Source organism: Panthera pardus, unplaced genomic scaffold (genome assembly GCF_024362965.1).
Source record: "Panthera pardus isolate Hobbes unplaced genomic scaffold, ASM2436296v1 HiC_scaffold_6, whole genome shotgun sequence".
NCBI lineage: Eukaryota > Metazoa > Chordata > Mammalia > Carnivora > Felidae > Panthera > Panthera pardus.
Genome location: NW_026526991.1, coordinates 125370105 through 125392949, shown reverse-complemented (window position 1 = coordinate 125392949; position 22845 = coordinate 125370105). Strand labels below are relative to the sequence as shown.

Below are 22845 nucleotides of genomic sequence, written 5' to 3'. Positions count from 1 at the left end.
AACAGCATTTTTCACAGAAAGAGAAAAAACAATCCTCAAATTTGTAGAGAATCACCAAAGATTCTAAATAGCTAAAGCCATACTGAGAAAGAAGAACAAAGCTGGAGGTAGCATGCTCCCTGATTTCAAACTATACTACAAAGCTAGAGTAATCAAAACAGCATAGTATTGGCACAGAAACAGACACAAAGATCAACGGAACAGAACAGAAAAGCCAGAAATAGACCCAATTATATTGGGTTTATTATTTACAATGAAGGAGGCAAGAACGTACAATGGGGAAAAGAAATATCTTCAATAAACAGTGTTGATAAAACTGGACCGCCCCATGCAAAAGAATGAAACTGGACCACTATCTTACACTATTCACAAAATTAACTCAAAATGGATTAAAGTCTTGGACATAAGACCAGAAACCACAGAACTCCTAGAAGAAAACATGTGGGAAGCTCTTTGACATTGGTCTTAGCGATATCTTTTTGGATCTGACTCCAGAAGCAATGGCAACAAAAGAAAAATGAACAAAGACTACATCAAACTAAAAAGCTTCTGCAAAGTGAAGGGAACTATGAACAAAACAAAAAAGCAACTTAATGAATGGGAGAAGACATTTGCAGATCATATATCAAATAAATAGTTAAAAACCAAAATATATAAAGAAATCACACAATTCAATAATAAACAAAATCTGATTTAAAAATTGGCAGAAGATCTGAGCGGACATTTCCCAAAGAAGACATACAAATGTTCAGCAGACTCGTGACAAGATGTTCAACCTCACTAAATATCCAGGAAATGCAAATCAAAACTGCGATAACTCCTCACACCTGTGCGAATAGTTATTCTCAGAAAGACAAAAAAGTAACAAATGTTAGCAAAGATGTGGTAAAAAAAAAAAAAAAAGGAACCCTTGTGCACTGTTGGTGGGGGTATAACCACTATTGAAAACAATATGGAAGTTCCTCAAAAAATTAAAAATACAAGTACAATATGATCCAACAATTCTACTTCTTAGTATTTAACCAAAGAAAAGGAAACCACTAATTTGAAAAAGATATATGCATCTCTATGTTCACTGCAGCATTATTTACAATACCCAAGATATGGACACAACCTACGTGTCCAATGATAGATGAATGGACAAAGAAGATGAGGAAGAATGAAATCTTGCCATTTGCAACAACACAGATGGACCTCATGAGTGTTACGCTACAAACTTTCAGTCATAAAAGAAATAAACCATGAGGAGGTAATGTACAACATGGGGTCTATAATCAATAATACTGTACTGCAAATTTGAAAGTTACTAAAAATGAAATCTTAAAAGTTCTCAGCATACGAAAAAAAGTGTTACTTTGTATGGTTACAGGTAGGTAAATACACTTATGTGGTGATCATTTTGCAACGTATACAAATGTTGAATCATTATGTTGTACACACTTGAAACTAATGTGATGTGTATCTCAACCGCGCTTCAATACAATAAATATTGCTGGGGTGCCATGGTCAGTGTACTTCATTTTTCAGCTAAATCCAGATCTTATGCTAAAATTTTTTGTTTCCTCACCACACATAAAGGAGGGTAAGAGGGCAAGGGGTTACAAAGGTTTTTCCTGGAAAAATAAATTGGGTCTAACTCCATGAGCAAACAAAACTGTCAATGCCTCTCTGAGTTTATATAAAATGATTGCACCCAACAAAAAGTGTTTTGTCTTTCTTGCTAAACACTTTAATTTGTGGCTTGACCGATAATTAAGCAAAAGAAATACCAGGCCAGGCAAACAAAAACTGCCTTTTTGTTTCAGATATTCTTTGTTATTACAATAATTACACACACTTAAATCAGAGCTAAAGTTTTTTGAGAAAGCAAGTAGTGCTGATGAAGGAAAAAGAAACTAAAGTCCAAAACAAGGGCTGTTCAACACCCTGACTTCTCTGCCACTGAATAACCAGCTCACCTGGGCAAATCCTTTTCCTTTTCTGGGTTGAGTTTCCTGGACAATCCATGAAGACGATGTCTTATTAGTACAACTTATTAGTCCTTCTTATTTGCACTCACCTTAGTTATTAAGGGTCAGTTTCATAGCATCTGAGTTCCTAGTCTCAGCTTACATTTCTGTCCTTTGCTATTTCATTACCAATCTCCTGTTTCACCAACTATAGATCTATTTTTGGCAAATTCTTTCCTACTCTCTAGAACAGTTGTTCTCAGACTCTAGCCTGAGTCATAATCACTGGGACGGTTGGGGTGCAGATTACTGGGCATATATCCCAAGAGGTTCTGATTCAGTAGGTCTGAGATAGGACACAGAATTGCATTCCTAACATCCAGATCATCCAGAGAATCTGCACGCTGCTGGCCCTACAACTGCTTGAAAACCACTAGACTGTAGAGAATATAAAAATGTTGATAAACATCATCTAAGGGCCTAGGAGTAGTAAAAGTTACCTCAATATAACTCTGAGCACAGCCACTCTGGCCTTCCAGCTCCACCTGGGTGAAGTTGACCTGTATTTGTTCTCCTAGGGGCTGCTCTATAATATAGATGCATTGTCTGTTGTGAGTGAAAGGTCCAGACAAGTCAGAAAAGAGAAGGCCCTCTGGGTCTGTGTAGTTTCCTCCACAATGTAGATCCGCTGAAGAGAACAGGGAAGAGAAGGGAAAGGTCATGCGAATGGCCATGCCTGTGGCTCTCAGGCATTACATACCATTTTTAGAAACTTACACCCATACACACACAATCATATATCCACCTAATTCACCCTGTACAGGTTTATGTCTCCAATTATATTTTCAGTTTGTTGTGTGCTTGTGGAACATCCCTGTAGAGCCTAAAGAAATAGATACAGAGATGCGTAATCTAACTTCCAATCTAACGTCCTCTTCTACAAATTGCTCTTTGATTGTTTTAAGTTTATTTATTTATTTTGAGAGAGAAAGAGCATGAGCAGGGTAGGGGCAGAGAGAGAGAGGGAGAGAGAATTTCAAGCAGCCTTAAGCTCACGAACTAAGAGATCATGACCCGAGCCGATCTCAAGAGATAGACGCTTAACTGACTGAGCCACCAAGGTGCCCCTACAAATTGCCTTTTATTTTTTTATTTATTTATTTTTTTTAAATTTTAACGTTTATTTATTTTTGAGACAGAGAGAGACAGAGCATGAACAGGGGAGGGGCAGAGAGAGAGGGAGACACGGAATCCGAAACAGGCTCCAGGCTCTAAGCGGTCAGCACAGAGCCCGACGTGGGGCTCGAACTCACGGACTGTGAGACCATGACCTGAGCCGAAGTCAGACGCTCAACCGACCGAGCCACCCAGGCACCCCCAAATTGCCTTTTAAATACGCTTATGTTCTCCTTCATTCCAGAAAGATTTGAGGCAGTTTATAAAAGACATGTGACAAAAAATATATATACAACTAGACAAATGAATCCAGTTAAAGGAATAATGAACAGAGAATAGCAGGATGTGCTCAGGGGGGAGTGACATGCACAGAGAACAAGTATGCACCGACCACACAGATTACAAAAAGTTTACTATAAATTCAGCCCGAAGGCAGAGTAAATTAAGAAAGGAGACCTGTGGAAGGTGTTCACTGTTAGTTTTCCTGATATTGAGACTTGAAAGGTGTTTTTCCTGTGAATTCTCATCAGAGCACAATGATGTATGTTAAGAATAAAAGCCCCAAAGTAAAAATCATAGAGGGGCCACCTGGGTGGCTCAGTCGGTTAAGCATCCAACTTTGGCTCAGGTCATGATCTCGCGGTTTGTGAGTTCAAACCCCGCGTCGGGCTCTGTGCTAACAGCTCAGAACCCAGAGCCTGCTTCAGATTCTGTGTCTCCTCCTCTCTCTGTCCCTCCCATGCTCATGCTCTGTCTCCCTCTGTCTCTCAATAATAAATAAACATTAAAAAACTTTTTTTAAAATCAGAGTATTTTCTTGTTTTTCATTGTTTGCTGGTTTGTTTTAAGATGTCAACACAAGCTCTAAGCATAAAAGCACAGCACAGTCCCTCACATTCATATGAAGCTCCCAGTTGTTCAGGTTACTTACATGCTGATGTTAAGTAGGTGATATGGAAGCCTTGGTCATTAATCTGGTTGTCAGAATGAAAATGAATTCTGGCAAAGGGACCTGTGGTCTGCAGTGGTGGTACAGAGAAAGTGGTGCAGAACTTTCCAAGAACAGGGTCCTGATACAGAGGACCATCTCGAATCTAAAACAAAAGAACGAACCATTAAGCACAAAGTGGTCAGATGTTGACAAAACGAGTCATTTTGTACCTTAACTTCAGAAAACCTGTCATTTGAAACTGGTGGCTCTTACAGGTTTTCCCATCTCGCACATATCAGCTGCAGCTCACTAAACGGTAGTCCCCTGCACCCATCATCCCTGATGCCGTTATCTTCTGTCTAAATCTTAATTCCGAGGCTAGATGTGTACTTTGAAATCTTCTCATGAATCTTTCTCTATGTTTTCTTTCCTAGGTTCCCCCCCCCACCAGGTGTTTGTTTGGAAATGATAAATTAATTCCTACTAATTGAGAAGGAGAAAATGAATATATTGAAAGAAAATAGAAGGAGGAATGCTAACAATGTTGACTGATTCACAACTTGTTTCAGAAGGATCAGAGGTGGAAAGGAAGTGAAGTCAGATCAGAAACAACATAAAGACAGTTTAAATGTATTTTAAAAGTATATAATCCTAATACTAATTAGGTACTGTGATAATGATCGTATGATCTGAGAAATTCTTTTTAATTGTTGGTTTTTAATTTCTTAAATAATCACGGTAACGTCTCTATAACTCTGTTGTAACTGCAAATCCTGTACATCATAGAACACCAAACATCAGTGAACAAAATAATATTTTAACATGGCGAATTCCGTCCACTCAAATTACTTTTTCTATTGGCCACAAAGCTATAGGACAGCATTATTCTATTCCTATATATAACTAGTTCCTTGAAATATTGTTGAGAAGTGAGAAGCATTTCAATATTATCAGAATGATTAATGCTTTCTATTATATATGTATCAAGGAATTATGTAGGAGCAAAAAACAAAGCCTCTAATTTTAATATGATGGAACTCACTGAAATTAATTTCAAAAAATCCATGCTACCGTCAACATTTAAAGGATTATGGTGCTGAAATTTTCCAGGGAGGGGTAGATCTTCCAGTCATTCCCAAAGGTTTCAAATCCATTACAACTGCTAAATTACTAATGACTTTGATTTGTGGAGATCCCTGTTTGTCAGTCACACCTTTCTATCCTTTGTGAGTAATTCCAAAGCCCTCCATTCTCTAATGGGCTTGGAAGGGCATATTGTCTTTTATCACTACTGCAAGGACTACTGTGATTTATGGTAACAAAAAGACAAGAGCAATGTAAAAACTCACTCTTCTCAATGATCTTTTCAGTCTATAAATGGAGAGCAACATTTCAGATATACCTATACGCTTAGGGCATTTGAATACAACGGCCCATTTTTCTACTTGTATAATTTAAACTTTTGCTAATGGTAACCAGGAGGGACACAGATTGGCTCTTCTTCTCCCAATGACAATTATGAGTATATTCTAGGCTCACCCTTTAGCAATGCATTACAACACAATTGCTCTTAAGTTATTTTTCTTCATGGAACACTATAGCCAGCTTGTGGAAATAACATGTTGGGTTCCCATAGATAACTGAAATCTTGATTCTTCATTGGAAAAGATACCCGTTACTGAATGTTTATTTTGTTAATTCTTCTATTCCCTTATTAGGGGACTGGGCTTCCAGGAAATGACAGGGAAAAGTAAGGCAGTCTATTTCCCAGATTCAAATGAGACCCAGAAGAAGCAACAAGCTGGCACAATTAAGAATAAGGAATCAGCAAAGGCTCAGACATTGGCTGCCTACTGAAAACTATATCTAACTATTGCAAGGAAATTGAAGTCATCCACAGGTATCACCAAACCATAGCTCTTTGAGTTCTAACCATATCATGACATGTTCTATCTAATTACATTTGTTTACCTCAAGATAATCTTTGCTGCAATCATCATGGTGCTCCAGACTCAAGGTCCCAAAAGTAAATGTTATCAAGAGGCCAGGACTGGTTATAACTTTCCAGACACAATCTCTTCCTGAAGGATAGTTTCCAGGATATCCCGGAGACTTAATAGAACCATAAGTGCCTGTCAGTACACCTCCACACTCTAAAATAAGAGGAAAAAATAACTTGACATTTGTATACATGTTATAATTTATATAGCGTTACGGAAGCCTTTATTGCAAGAAGACAAGCTTTGTTGAAATATCTATGTACAGTTTGGGACACCCTCATAAATTAAACAAGGCTTTCAGTTTTCCAATTTGATACAGTTATAAATCTAGGAATATTAACTGATAAATGAATGAGTCACATGCATTGAGCTCTGTGCTTATCAGCTATTACATGGTGATATGATTTTAAAATACAGTGCTGAACTGTCTGAGGGATGAATAATGAGATAATAGATATATTGTTTTCACTTTGAGGGAGGTTAATTTCTGCATAACTTTTACAAGTTCTGGTTCTTAAAGAGTTCCCTTTTTTGTAAAGTTTTTTCATTTGTTTTTGAGAGAGAGACTCAGAGCACGCATGCTCAAGTGGGGGAGGGGCAGAGAGAGAGGGGGACACAGGATCTGAAGCGGGCTCTGCACTGACAGCAGAGAGCCTGATACGGGGCTCAACTCATGAACCGTGAGATCACGAGCTGAGCCGAAGTCGGATGCTTAACCGACTGAGCCACCCAGGTGCTCCAAAAAGTTATTTTTAACTCTTAAAAAGTTCTAGAACTTCTGTTACCCCTATGTCTTTCAACAAACCAGATTGTTTCATACATTAGAATAGTTAAGTGCTACATACTTTTCATGTGAGAAAATTTCTTAACACTAGGATAATAGTTAAACTCTTCATTTTATAAATTGAACATATTCAAATATGCATGGGCAGTTGCCTTGCTCAGGAATGGAGTGAAAGAAAGGTGGGACCAGGCTTTGTGACACCCACTCCACTACCACTCCATTAATTACCCCCCAGAGTTGTATGTCAGTGACTGGAAGAATCTTTCCTTTATTAATACTCACATTTACTTAACGGAGAGTCTGTGATGGCTTATAAGAAATACTAATGTAAAATTGAAAAATAGAGATACTAAATAAAAATCTAGACTGTAGTAAATATAAATTAGAAAAAATAAAATAAGGTGGTATCTCAGATATGCAAGATGTGGGATCTACATAACTACACAGGTTACTTATTAGACAAGTCTTTTGCCAAGGCAAAAAATGAGACAAGTTAGTTACATGATTCTCACTGTTCCTAATACAAAAACACCTCAGTTGCTCAGAGGCAGAGAAGTTTCCTAAAATTTGGAAGTTCAATTACCATATGGGTAAAAAGAATTACAATTCCATAAGCAAAGTAAAATGTTAATGGAGACCTGGGGAAAAAAATTCAATATGTAATACAAAGAATTAACATCTCTAATATATGAAGAGCTTCTAAAAGGAGTAGAGACATAAACAAAGAGTTCACTGGTAAAAATTCAAACGTCCTTTTACATGGAAAAGATGTTCAGCCTCACTCTCAACAAGGGACATACAAATAAGAACTTTGGTGAGACACCATTTCTTAGCTCTCAGAATGATAAATATCCAGAATATTGAAAACAAATTCTGGCGGTGCTGTGGGGAAACAGGCACTCTCATACATTGCTGATGAGAACACAAGAGAGTACAATTCTTACAGAGGAGACTATGGCAAAGTCTAGCAAAAAGTTAGGCATTTATTTTTTGACGAAGCAACCACACTTTTAGAAATTGATCTCAAAGATACATTGGCAAAAATGCAACAAGACAAGTTCACAAGGACTTTGTTGCAGTACTATCTGGAATTCCAAAAGGCTGGAAGCAAGGCAAATATCCGACGAGAAAGTCCTGGTTGAATAGACAGTGTATGAGATGTCTATTAATGGCACACTATGGTCTAGTTATGGACTAGTCTCTATGACACATCAAGTGAAAAAGCAAACTACAAACCAGTGTATATTGTATGTTATCTTTTTTTTAAGGGAAAAATATGATTATATGTGATTATCTGCTTATAGTTTTGAAATGGAAGGATAAATCCAAGACTAATACAAATTGTTACCTTTTTTTAAATTTATTTATTTGTTTTCAGAGAGACAGAGACAGCTCTAGTGGGGGAAGGGCAGAGAGAAAGGGAGAGACAGGGTCCCAAGCAGGCCCCCCGTTGCCAGCACAGAGGTCAATGCCAGGCTCGAACCCACAAAGCCAGGAGATCATACCCTGAGCCGAAACCAAGAGTCAGATGCTTAACCTACTGAGCTACCCAGTTGCCCCCAAAATTGTTACCTTTTAAAGAAGAAAGGAATAAAATGGAAGGGATAAGGATAAAAGCTAGACTTCTCTAAATTTACCATGAAGTTTGATTTGGCTTTGGAACTATGAATATGTTTCACATAATGATAGAGAAAAATTCAATAAAAATGAAAAAGTGAAATCTTTAAAATCACAAGCAAAATGAAATGACTATATTAAGCTAGCAGTTTAAACAGGGAGAGGAGAAATATTCCAAGACACTTTAAAACACTGTAAAGTTTGATTGCAGAACTGGAGTGAAACATATATTAAGTACAAAAAGAATAATTGAGAAATACTAAATGGCTTTCAGTTATCATGTTATTAGTAATAATATTAGTATTGTTATTTTGAAAATTCACACAGTAGGATTAGGTACGTAGGTAATATGTGAATGTCACTGGGAACCAGGATTTTTCACGAAGTGAGAAGTACAAACATAAAGTTAAAAAACCTATAATTTCAATATGCCAATATTTTGGAAGATCACTAAGAATACATGATATACCTTTCCTTTAAAAATAATAAAAATATTTCCCAGTTCTTTCCACTGAAAGTTCTAGAGACTTTGTTCAGTCTAGTAGCAATAGCCACTCCTAGCACCCAGGTTATGAAACCTAAATACCATTTCCCGGTAGAGGAGTATGAACTGTTCCGGTCCTAACACAATAAATATGTATGAAGAACCTAGAAAATCTTTCAGGGCAGAAAGCAAGAAAATTTCTACAGATAACAGAAACTTGGGTCAAAGAGGCTTAGAAACTAATTATCAGTTCTCCCACTAGCCAAATATGGAACATTTTAACATTAAAAAGTTTAGAATGGATTAGATCAAATATGATAAAATGTGTGTTCCTGAGTATTAAAATCAATAAAAAATAAAAGAAATAATGACTAATTGTTCATTCTGAAGAAAGCTAGGAAGCCAAGTCATTAATTTGAATACTGGGGAAATATTAGAGAAAGAATCAAGCATGTATCCTATGTTTCCTTTATGATCTATATGGGAATGTAACCGAATAGTTGACATGAGAAAGTTCAACTCTATTGAAGAACTCCAGACAATAAATAAAGAAGAAATGATAAAATTCAATTGTCATCATTTTGAAAGCCCCAGTGAACAACTAACCTAAACAATGAACCTAAGGGTTGCTAAGACCATTACAGAAAGTGTGAAGGTTTCTAATGGAAAGATCAACCAGGGACAGTCAAAACACTCGAATCAATGCTGCAGTCATAATAGGGAGACAAGTGGATATCTAGTACCTTCTAATGTGATTATTTTTGTCTCCTCAAAGATAAAACTGAACTGGATCAAACCTCTAGCTTGATTTAACTACCCATTTACAGCATGAGGAATGGCACATGGGATATAAACAGCAAAATCTAGACTCTGGGATAACAGCAGTTTCTGTAATAAATAAATGTGAGCAATGATTAGGATTCTGTAATTGTAAGGAATTATTGTTTGTTTTAGTTTTGTTTTCAGGCACTGAGAAGCAAACAGTGAAGGGCTGTGATCTTGAGGGAAGGGAAGGGAAGCACATGTGATAAATCCCATGTTCCTTCCAGGATTCTCCCTGCAGGCAGCTTCCAAATTACACACAGCACAGGGCAGTGGGAGTCCAAGGAGCAGCAATCCTCTTACTGGGTGAAAGAAACAAAATTCAGAATTTGGGGCTACTAGAGTGGCCGGGATTTTCGAATAAGGTACTATAGAGAAGACAGCTGCATGACAATGGCACCCCAAAAAGGTATAGGAGTTTCTTTGGGCCCTTAGCTGAATCTTAAGCTGTATATGCACAGGGCAAGACTCTAGAAGGCCTAATAAAAAATATAAGAGCTACGAGTCATAGTCAAAATCTCCAGCATATGTGTAATTTGAATCCCAGAAGGAGAGGAGAGAAGAAAAATAAAAGAAGCATCATCTGATCATCTCCATAGATTTAGAAAAAGTATTTAATATACCTCAACATCCATTCATGATAAAAACTCTTGACAAGCTAGGGATAAAAAGTAAGATGGTTTAAAAGCATTCAAAATATCTTTGACACTTCTTCCATTGAGATGGGGTCTATGTCTCCTCCCCTTGAATCTGGGTGGGCTTATGAGTGCTTCAACCAATTAAAAGTATGGCAGAAATAACAATATGACTTCCAAGATAGGTCAGAAAAAGCCATGCAGCACCTGCCCATGTCTGTTGAAATGGTTGCTCTAAGAAAAACCAAGGACCACGAAAGAAGTTCCACTAATCTAAGACCAACATCACAGAGGCGCTACATGTAGGCACTCAAGTCAATAGCCTGGTTCAACTCTTCTCCAAAAGCCAGCATCAACTGAGCGAGCTTGGGTTTCTAGCCTCACTGAGCCTTTAGATGACTACAATCCCGGCCAACATCTGGTAATAACTGCTCACCAAATCAAATGACAATTGGTCTCTTTCCAAATTCTTGGTCCACAAAATCAGAAACATAATAAAATGATAAATGTTCTACAACACTAAATTTGTGGGTCATTTATTATACAGTAATAGTAATTTGCAGCAAACTTCCTTAATCTGATAAAAGTTATCTACAAAAACTTACAGCTAAAACATTATATTCAATGGTGAAATACTGAACATTTCCCATGAGGTTGGGAACAAGATAATAATGCCCAGTCCACCACTTTTGTTCAGCATTGTACTGGATGTCCCAGCCAGGGCAATAAATAAGTTGAGGGAAAGAAAGAAATAATAGTTACAAAGATTGGAAAGGAAGGTGTTACAAGGAAAACCACAAGCCCAAAATGGTGCCACTTAGGCCAAGTCCTCAAACTTGGGCTTAATACCTAGTCTAATTGTACTTTCAACCTTCCCCGGAAATATAATCTTAACCTGTCAGTCAGGAATTTTCCACTCAGCGCCATGAGTCTGCCATATGGGCTTTCTCCATCTCCCAAAGGAAGATGAGGTAATCTGCATGATCAGACCCCTTACTCTTCCCCCTAAGGGAAGACCTTGCCTGGATCAATCTTTTTCTTTTGCTAATAACTTCTTGCCTTGCCATTCCTTCCTATAAAAACTTTTCATTTTATATAACTTCTTAGGGCTCCCCTCTGTTTGCTGGATAGGATCCTGGCCAATTCAAGCATTATTTCATAAAAACAATTAGATTCAAATTTACTCCATTAAATTTTGTTTCTTAACAAAGAAAAACAGGCTTTGTTCATTGAGAACATAGCTGTGTATGTAGAGAAATCCAAAAGAATCTACTAAAAAAAAACTATTAGAATTGATTAATGAATTTAGCAATGTGGCTAGATTCAAAATCAAATGTTTTTTAAAAATACATCATAATTCTACATACTAACAACAAATAAAAATGCCATTTTAGAAAACGGCATCATTTTACATAATATAAAATATTCAATATCTAGAAAAAGACAACAAAATATAAGGAATCTATAAACCATCACTAAGATAAATTATAAGAGGGTTAAATAAATACAGAGATGGTCCATGTTCATAAATTGGTAGGATCAATATTTTTAGGAATCCCAGAAGATTGGGGAGGGGGGAAATTAAAAAATTGATTCTAAAATTATAATATATATATTTATGTATATAATATGTAAAATATAACATATATATTTAAAATATAATATATTTTATATATATAATAAATATGTATATATTTTTAAAAATTTTTTTAGAGAGAGAAAGCAAATACACAAGCAGCAGAGAGGGGCAAAGAGAGAGAGAAAGAGAATCTTAAGCAGGCCCCATGCTCAGCACAGAGTCCCCATGGGGCTTGATCCCACAATCTTGGAATCATGACCTGAGCCAAAATTGAGTCGAATGCTCAACCAACTGAGCCACAAGGTGCCCCATATTAAGCATATTATAAAAGACAAAGTTGTAAGATTTACACTACCAGATTTCAAATTTCAGTAGTTAAGCCAATGTGCCACAAGGATAAATAGACCGATTGAAAAGATAAGAAATTCCAGACATAAATGGACAGATTTATTGATGAATGAATTGGAGGTTCAGTGTACTGCTCTCTTTACTTTTTTACATGTTTATAAAGTGTATAGTAAAAAGTAAAAAAAAAAAAAAGTAGAGCTCCAAAAGGCAAAATACCAACGCAAAGAATGAAGTATCAAATGGTCACTAAGATAAGGAACACTAAGTGAAGGAGTAGACAATGTCATCAACAATATCCCTGCAGTAATTTACTAGTAAAGTTTATAAAAATGTTGTTCAGTAATTTCATAAGGGGTCCATTCAGATTCATGATTTCTCATCTTTTTCATTCATCCAAATTTTATTATCTCTGAACACAAAATGAAATTTCAATGCATTGCAGATTTATTTGATGTGAAAGGAATTACAAAAGTATTATATAATCCTTAGATCTCAAAACATGTAATGTTATCCACAAGTCTAATACTAATCAAAAAAATTTACTGATCTCAAGATTTTGCTCTATTTTTCTTCTTGTTTACACTTACCTGGTTGCTGTGTTTCCCATCTTATTGTGAAGCCTCTCTCGTTTCTTAAATGTTCAGAGTAGAGATGAAAATAGAGGGCATTGTCACTACTGAGGAGTTCATGAGGGGGAACAGAGCCACAGAATCTTCCAAGTTGAAACGCCGCAGAGGAGTCTCCATCGTGAACCTGAAGAAACTCGTGTGGACAATTGTTCACTGATTCTAACTGGAAAAAAGTGAAAGTGATACGCAGCACCTAAAAACATAAAGGTCACAATACATTATTTTTCACTTCCATGTCAATTCTAAAGCATTTCTCCCAATAAGGAAGCATTCATATTAATTCACCTTTCAAAAGACAGATCTATAATTTCTCAATTATCTGCAAACACATATGACAACCCTACATATTATTAGATAACTTGTGTTAAAAATTGCTTAGGCTTCTGCCAATATCAAAATATATCAAAAATCTTGATGTTAATAAAATAGATTTTTAACAGCTTTATTAAGGTATACTTGATATACAAAGAACGATACATATTAAATGTGTATAATTGGATGAGTTTGGACATATACCAACACCTGTGATGCCATCACCACAGTCAGTGTGCTAGGCATATTCAACACCTCCCAGAGTTTCCTTGCGTCTCTCTTTCTTTCTTTCTTTTAGTGGTCAGAACACAACGTGAGATCCACTGTCCTAACAAATTTTGAAGTACATGATATGGTGCTGTTAACTATAGGCACTATGTTGAACAACAGATCTCTAGAACTCACTTATCTTGTATAACTGAAAATACCCACTGAGTTGTTACTGAATCGGTTAATGAAATTTACGTACCTAGATTTCATTTAACTGTCAAGTCCATTAAACGTAGGCACTTCAAATGTAGAGCTGACAATCATGCTTCGAAATCAGTAAAATACAATGGACATGTAAAAAACCTACCTTGAATTAAGTTTAACTGACAAATATGACCATTCACAAGAATTTATACCCTGATCACCTGAATAATCTGTAGTGTGCAGCATCCACACAAATGTTCACTGATCCCCAGAAATGCTGATTCCTGAGGGTTCTCTGAAGCTCTTAATGAGATACTAACAGATTGACAACTTCAGGTATAGACTGAGCTAGGCATGGTATAGATATGTGTAAAGTCCCCAAGTCTTCAGTGGTTGGATATCATTAAGAGACGGGTGACACCAAGAGTGGAGAACAGGGAAAAAGTAATCTGAAGTGTTCTGAGCATACAAGTAGAAGAGAATAAACCCAAACATACATTTCCAAGTTAAAATGTTAGAATGTACAAACTCAAATATAATGATATAATTCATATAATAAAAATTTTTTGGATAGTATCATTTAAAACAGCCAAACTGCTAAAAGGAAGCTGTTGAATTTGATATCCACCGCGATCTAAAACAACAACAGCATTCAGCTAATGAAAAAGGATATCAGGATACTTTTGAAATTCTATGCTAGGGTATTTTTAAGATCTGTTACCCAACATTACATCATTTTTGTCCTTGAAGAAATTTCAATAAAAATTGAATAAATGTTCATGAACTGAACTATCCTGATTTCTATAAAATTTCTACTATATTGTGCAAATTGTGGAGATAAGATTTAAAAATCAAAACAACCAAGGAAAACAGCTGAATTTATTTTACAAATCGATAATAAAACTATTAACATTTTTTCACAAAATGACTTTTCTTGAAAGAAAAATGTTTTCAATGTCAGGAAATAGAATTCATGAACACTAAATGGAAGGAAGGAAATTCACATAACATACCCACTGGGAAATTGATTTTGGAGTTTATGCTATTATAGGGTCACCAGGCTCCAAAGAATCCTCCCTTCTCAAGGGAAAAAATGTTTTGTGACCATTGTACAATGACCCCCTGTAACATCAGTTCACAGGGAAAAGTTCACAGAATTGCAAGGGAACACCTTATCTATCCAGACACCCAAGTTCATTTTAATGAGTCCAGGAGTTGGTTGAGAAATAAATATTTGGAAAAGTCTGAGTAATGAATGCTGGGGATAGAAGAACTAAAAACTTCAGGGTCAGATCTGAATTTGAGGAGTGTCCATGCAGCAGTTCAGAGTCATCAGAGTTGAGTGGCCTGGGTTTGAGTCACTGCAGGCCACTTACAAACCACGTGACCCTGGACAAATTCCTCAGCTGCTCTAGGCTCCACTTCCTCATAGTAAAACGAGAGTAACAATTCTTATCTCTCAGGGCTACAAGGGTTAAAATACAATGACACAATGTCGGTGAAGCAATTAGCACAGCACAATGGCACACCCAATGGCACAAAGAAGCACTGATAAGAAACCCATCTTAATAGCAGTCCCTATTTTTGCATAATAATCAGCAGAACACTGAGTGGTCTTCCTCAAACACTAGTGTCTCAGTGAGAGCAGGACTTTACAAATTCCCTGCTTGCAGTCAGCCAATCCCTGCAGAGAATTATCCATACTGGACAAAGCCTGGACTTTGAAACAAGACAAACTTGACTTTGAAATCCTATTCCTCTAATTACCAGCTAAGAAATGCTTTTAAAAAATTACTTAGCTTCTCTTAGTTTCCCTTATCTTATCTACAAAATAAGGACACTATTACTTTTTTCAAAGAGTCCTGTAAGGTTTAGGAAAGATGCATAAAATACCTAGCCCAAAGCCTGACACCGAGCAAGTCCTCAATACATGATAGTTGATTTACCACTATGTGTATTTTATGGAATATATACACATATTACATGTTCGCATAGATAAACGAAATGTGCATTTAGACAGGAGCTATTACATTTACCTTTCCCTCTTCAGTTCGGATAACCCAGAAGCAGTTAACATCATGCACATAACCAACATCAGGGCTTTTATAGCTGAAGCTTCCATTCATCCCAGAGAGGGACCCTCCACAAACTGCCAAGGGAAAGATGAACTGTTCTTTACAGAGACTCTGAAAAGGAGGAGGCTAGGTATCTCTCTCTAACCTTGCTGCTGAAATATTAGAGAAGTCTGAGTGATTAACATTGGAGACAAATGCCCTGCGGTTCTCTCTTCCTCCCACCCCTTTGTCTTTGGACACCCACCTAAATCCCACCTCTTGTTTGAAGTCTACTTGGGATTTCCTTGCCCCCACCATGAACCTCCTCTGCCCCCTTTTGTTTTCTCTGGTTCCCATTCTCTCCACCTCATGATACTTGATTTGACCCCAAGCAACTTAGTTCTTATCTACTTCTTGTCTCTCCTCTGCCATTTTGGATTAGATGTGCCTCCTCAACCAGAAGATCAGCAAGTAATATGTGGAGATAGTGTTTTATGCTTATTTTCCCACAGTATCTACCATAGTCCTGAACACATAGTGAGGTCTCAATAGACGTGCTGATTCAGAATCAAGAGCTCTGAGAGAGGACGAGTAATCAGGAGAGGCTGGATGAAGGAGATTGAAGCTTGAAGGTGAAGTACTCCTGAAGGACAGATACATTTGGATGTGAAGCAATGGAAGAATTCAGAGAAGTAGGGAGAAATAAATATCTCAAATATTGGAACACAGCATGGTGGTATATGGGATCAAGTGACAAGAAAAGATGTCTAGATTGGATAGGGAGTATTATTAGGAAACTAGTGAAAAATAAGGTTGATTGGATAGGGTAAGGCCTAGTTATAGAGGATAATTGAGGAAGAGTCCCAATCTTTAACAGGCGACGGGGAGTGACTGTATGTTCTAGAGCAGGAGAGTGATACGATTTAATGAGTAATATTATAGGGAGATTAAATGGCTGCTGTAGAGAAAACTTCCCTTAGAAAATGACAATATCTTAGCATATTCTGTTTTCAGAACAGACATAATAAAAACGGCAAATACCAATTTACTTCTTCCTTTGAAGGAAGGTTCTTCTTGGCCTAAATTGAGATAAATACTTACCTTGTAAATTCTATACTAGTGCTTGAAGGAAAGACTTAGTTGGAAGCATTTGTGCAACTAGACAAGAAAGTGGAAGAATCTGCAGCAGGACTCACTGAGGAATGATCCTTCTAAGCTGTGGTACAAGAGACGCTGAGCATACCTTGCTGGGGAATCTGACACAGAAATCCAGTCCAGAAACGTGTGCATTCACAACTGAACGCATTGACGCCATCCACACAAGTCCCCCCATTCAAGCAGGGGTTGCTCAGACACTCATTTATATTTTCTGTACAGTTGATGCCGGCCCAACCTGATTCACACTTACAAAGATAACCAGAAACCGTTTCCTAGGGAAAGAAAACCATAATGCCATGAAACAAATAAATGGACGATAAACGTTAAGCCAACTCAAAGAACAAAGAAGGGTTATGTGATGTATGTAGCAGGTGTTGAGCCACACACACCTTCTAGAATTCTTGTAATAATTCATTTAAATGGTAACTACTAAGGAAGGAAGAACAAGGACTCACAATGCATTGTCCATTTAAACAGGGGCGGTTCAAGCAAATATTACTGAGCTGCACGCATCCATTTGGCCCATAGCCATTTCCAGTATATCCCGGGAGACAAGTACAGAGAGGTAAAGAACCTGTCAGAAATAAAAATGGAAGCGTAAATACAGGTCTCCTTCATTCAGACCCAGTAACAAAACTCAGGCTCTGTTGTCTAGACAAGGAATTGCCAAAATCAAGTCTGCATATCCCTAGGGGCAGACATGCCAACTATAAAGAGGAAGTATTAGGATCTTTTTCTATGTTTCATCTTAAAAATAAAGAAGGCATTACATTCCAATACTTGATGCACAAATTGACATTGGTCCTGTCAGTCCATATGTCACAGTCCTGAGGTGCGTACAAATGTGAGGTATGCCAAGGGAAAAAAGAGTTTCTCACGGAGGGGTTGAGAGAAAAGAATATTCTTATGAAAAAAGACGGTATCTGTTGCAAGCACTGGCCCTATATGGACTATAAATAGGTACTCTTGTAATGCCCGTTTATAGATGAGAACAAAACACAAAAAGGTTCGGTGGCTTGACCCAGGACACACAGCTGGAATACAGTGAAGCCAGGGAGAAAATCAAAATCCAAGCATTATTTTTCTAGAATCCACGTTCTTAACCATTTCAGTACTCTCTGAATCATTTAATAAACATTTAAATAGTCATAAATGTACATGTATGTGTGTGTGTATACATCTATATTCTTTTACATATGTGCTTATATATATATCACGTATATCACTCGTAAAAATAAAAGTAGTATTTGGAAATAGCAAGAGATATGATACTTTATTCAATGAATGAAGTTGGAGCCACCCATTTGAACAAAACTATCAAGCAAAATGTTTGATGCCATAGATACAAATAAATCTTAAAAAGATCCAAGATCTTAATGTTAAAAATAAAAGAAAGTATAAAAGAACAAGCACCTGACTATTTTTAGAGTTCGGTAGGAAAAGCCTAATTCTAAGAGGAGAAAATCCTATAAAAAAAGATTTACCTTTTTGACTACATAGAAATTTTAAACTTCTAAATAGAAAATACCACCACAAAATTAAAATAAAAACAATATGCCAGGGAAAATACATGTAAACCATAAAACAGATAATGAGATATTATTCTTAGTACATAATGAAATTTTACACATCAATGAGAAAACAGATGAACAAAGGACATACAAAAAATAGAAAAAAAATAAAGGCAGTAAAATATAAAAAATATTAATTATTAGTAATCAAAAAGGTAATTTTGATGTAGTCAAAATCAAAATAATAGGAAGGCAATTTTTGCCTGTAAACTTGACCAAAATGAAAAATAACAGTAGTATCCATTATTGCCAAGAGTGGGAAACATGTAGTTTTCATACACTGTTGGGAAGTATAAACTGATACATTTCTGTGAGAAAACTTAGCAATATATATTTAAAAATTTTTTAATGCTTATTTATCTTTGAGAGAGAGAGAGAGTATAAGGTGGGGAGGGGCAGAGAGAGAGGTTGACACAGAATCTGAAGCAGGCTCCAGGCTCCGAGCTGTCAGCACAGAGTCCCATGCGGGGCTCAAAGCCATGAACTGTGAGATCATGACCTGAGCCAAAGTCAGATGCTTAACCAACTGAGCCACCCAGGTGCCTCAAGCAATATATATTTTTTAAATTATAGGAGGTGAAACTTCTTTTACACAGCATTGCAAACACTGTTGGTTATCCCCCTAGATCCACTTTTCCATTCTTTCGTAGTGAATTCTTTTTTAACTGAGGGCATAAGCTCCTGAAATAAACTACATTTCCCAGCCTGACTTGCAGCCAGGGTTAGCAACAGGGCTCAGTCCTGGCCAATAGCATAGAAATGAAAGAGGCCTTAGAAGGAGTTGACAGGTGGTCCTTCCTCCTTTTCTCCTTCCTATGTGCTCAAACACAGTCATAAATTTAATTTGCTGGCTTGATTATCTTGGGAAATATTGCTAATTTAGACCAGACCACAGAGAGCATAGTCTACACATTTAAAAAAAAAAAAAAAAATCCAAACGTATAGTTTTAAAACATGGATTATTTTTGGTTTGAAGATCAAAATAAGAACTTTGAGGTTAGAGGATTGTTTTCAAAATGTTGATTTGTTTCAGAAGGCCATAATGAAATACCCCAAACCAGAGGCAGAGAGGAGTCATCACCTAGAACTGAGGAGCATGATGCATGTGGGTGGCAGCCTCCATTATCGACCAAGCAGACATTGACGAGCGTGCACACTCTTCCATTGCCTTGGTACCCTGATCACAGAGAGAACAGGGCATGACAAACAACATTAAGAAGATGGAAGAAGAATCCCAATCCAAGAAGCAAACATCATAAAATCCAACCAGAGAGCTTCTATCATCACAACAGAAAAGGTAAATATGAAGTGTCATAAACAAATTCCTATCGTTAAGAAAAAGGACAACCATTTGGGAAACTGACTGCAGAAACCATGTTCTAATGGTGTTTCTAAGGACAAAAAAAGGAAATGAATAAAGATGAAAAGATGCATGAAACTACTGGTAGACTGAGACAGTTGCTGACACTAAGCAAGTTGACATTTTCTAATTACAGTGACTTTAATGATCTAAGAGCTAAATTACTATAGAAGTCCCAAGTACTAACTTAATAAAGCAAATAGGGTTTCAGTTTATCCCTTAGAACTCCATGAACTTCTTGGATAGTCACTCAGTTTAGATCACAGAATACCAGTAATGACTTCTTTCCAGAAGAGAAGAGAAACTCTGAACAGGTATTATATGCCTACTAGTCTGCCTGTTACTGAGTAAACTTTATATGCAAAACATCTCATGAGTATTTGGGGGAACAATGGAGCTGTAGGTCTGTGATCCACAGAGAAAATTTTTCAAATTCTGCATTATCTCCAGAGGCTATTTCACAATTTGTAAAGTTTTGTTGTTTTCCACTGGTATTAAAAATATTTGTTATTGCTTTTTATAATAGAGCTGACCTAATGTGCCCTGAATCTGTAAGTTAAATAAAACTTTCTGCACTGCTCAGTACATCTCCTTAGACAGAGTCATATTTAAAATGGAGCACAAAACCATGTTTCCAAATGTTTCGCCTATAATGGTGTTGGGAAATTTGGCGTAGCACCTGGTGGACAGGCCTGACAGTGGTAAGACCCAAATGTATTCACACACGTAACAGGTGGAACCACAGAACAACCGCCATTATTTATGTCACATTCATTGATATCTTGGCAACTGTATCCGTTTCCTTGCCAGCCTAGAAAAACCAGAAGATTTGAAAAGTTAGCTCTATAGACAAGTTAACAACGAAGAAACGCATATAGCCAAAGATACATAAAAATTTGCTTCACTCTGAGAAACTACATATTAAAATGAGATTTTCATTCTTAAAAACAAATTCTGGCAAAGAGGCAGGCAAGTGAGGTTCTCATATGCTTTTAGTCAGAAGTCTATAATTAGTAAAACCTATCTGGAAATAGATCTAGCGGTACTCATTAACATTTTTTAAAATATATACCTTTGGGGGCATCCGGGTGGCTCAGTCGGTTAAACGTCCAACTCCTGATTTCAGCTTTGGTCAGGATCTCATGGTTTGTGAGATGGAGCCCCACACTGGGGCTCTGTGCTGACAGTGTGGAGCCTACTTGGGATTCTCTCTCTCTCCCTCTCTCTGCTCCTCCCCAATTCACTGGTCTCTCTCAAAATAAATAAACTTTAAAATATAAATATATATATATATATATATATATATATATATATATATATATATATATTTGACTAACAAGTCCACTTCTTTTTTTGACTAACAAGTCCTCTTCTAAAAACTCTCTTGCAGTGATAAAACTGCCAGCATCTACAGATGTAGGCAAGCAGAGGTCTACTGCAGTGTTGTTTAAAGGGGGGGAAAAACCCTCTTGATCATCAATATGATTAAATATATTAGGACTCATGTTTACTGTCGAATACTACAAATATTTTTAATAACATGCACATATTTAACGTTTTTCAAATATATACATTAGCTAATAACACAAAATTTTAGAAGAATATGCAAAGAATGATCCCAATTTGGAGAAAGAATTTTTTAAAAACCTGCGTACGTGTCTATGTGTTTGTAGGAGAGAAGGAAAAGGAAGAAGAGGAGAGAGAACATGTGTTCACAGTGGTCTCGTTCAGAGCATGAGACTGAAGATGAAGAGAGAGTGTCATTTTACTGTTGGTATTTCTTTTTTTTTTTTATTTTTATTTTTTAACGTTTATTTTTGAGACAGAGAGAGACAGAGCATGAACGGGGGAGGGTCAGAGAGAGGGAGACACAGAATCTGAAACAGGCTCCAGGCTCTGAGCTGTCAGCACAGAGCCCGACGCGGGGCTCGAACTCACGGACCGCGAGATCATGACCTGAGCCGAAGTTGGCCGCTTAACCGACTGAGCCACCCAGGCGCCCCTTACTGTTGGTATTTCTGCTTGTATCCATTGTTACCTTGAGTTGTATTACTCCTATAATAACGATTAAAATTCTAAGAATGTTTAAAACCTTTTACATTTTTAAAAAATATTTCTTTTCATTGACTGAAACAGTCCCTCTCTAAAACCCTACCTAAGAAAATTATTGTATTTGTGGGTGAAGAAATGAACACACAGAAGAAAGCTGGAAGGAAACACATCCACATGTCAATGGTGGCCCTCCGAGTGATAAGACTCTGGGTATTTTTTGCTGTTTTATTTTCATATTTTTAAAGTTTCTTTATATTTTATAAGCAGCATGTATTACTTTAATAGGCAGGGAAAAAATAAGGTCATTAACAGGAAAACAAAAAGCTTTTGTCTTTCTTTTTTCTCTACAACGATATAAAGAAGAATCCTTTAATTCAAATAATTTATTTTTCCGATTTCTAGTTTTTAAAGACTGTCACTGGCAAATTACCTTCAAGAATGTGGTTATTTGCTAATTTTATGTGCCCCTGAGACCTAAGAGGGAAAAAGTCTTCACGTGGTTTTTTTCAATTTCTTTCTAGTTACACAAGATCTAACCATGTACCATGAAGAAAGTCACTAAACCAACAGTCACAAAAGGAAGCAACTGGTGTGTGTGCTTCCCTTGATCAGACAGAACAATGGACTATTCAGCAGCTCAGCTCAGATCCACAGATCTGGGTTTGAATCCCAACTATGGGATTTGGGACAAGTTCTTTACCTTCTCCGCGTGTCAAGATCCTATCATTTCAAGTGGGAATAATACTAATTTCTAACATTTCTTGATTTTATCACAGTTGTAAGAATCGAAATTTGCCTAGCACAGTGTCTCAGTGAGGTTTTCATGGAAGAACAGCTGCTATTACGTTCTCTTACATGTTCCACCTTCTAACAACACACGAGGAGTGCCAACGGGCCTTGAAGACTCCCTGAGGTCTGGTAAACTGCTTACCGTGCACCCACCAAGTGCTTTCTTTGCTCATAGTAGGCT

The 22845-nt window shown here is 36.9% G+C and overlaps 1 protein-coding gene across 1 annotated transcript in view; it reads right to left on the bottom strand.

The window, feature by feature from the left end:
• Positions 1-22845, bottom strand: part of CUBN (cubilin) — a 273842-nt gene that overhangs the window by 236508 nt on the left and 14489 nt on the right. Inside the window, exons 9-17 of the mRNA XM_019460669.2 lie at positions 20503-20634; positions 19545-19640; positions 17348-17466; positions 16978-17164; positions 15717-15829; positions 12913-13147; positions 6028-6209; positions 4057-4219; positions 2450-2637 (exon numbers count right to left, since the gene is read on the bottom strand). Coding sequence (XP_019316214.2) covers positions 2450-2637; positions 4057-4219; positions 6028-6209; positions 12913-13147; positions 15717-15829; positions 16978-17164; positions 17348-17466; positions 19545-19640; positions 20503-20634 — 1415 coding nt within the window. The remainder of the gene's footprint in view (positions 1-2449; positions 2638-4056; positions 4220-6027; positions 6210-12912; positions 13148-15716; positions 15830-16977; positions 17165-17347; positions 17467-19544; positions 19641-20502; positions 20635-22845) is intronic.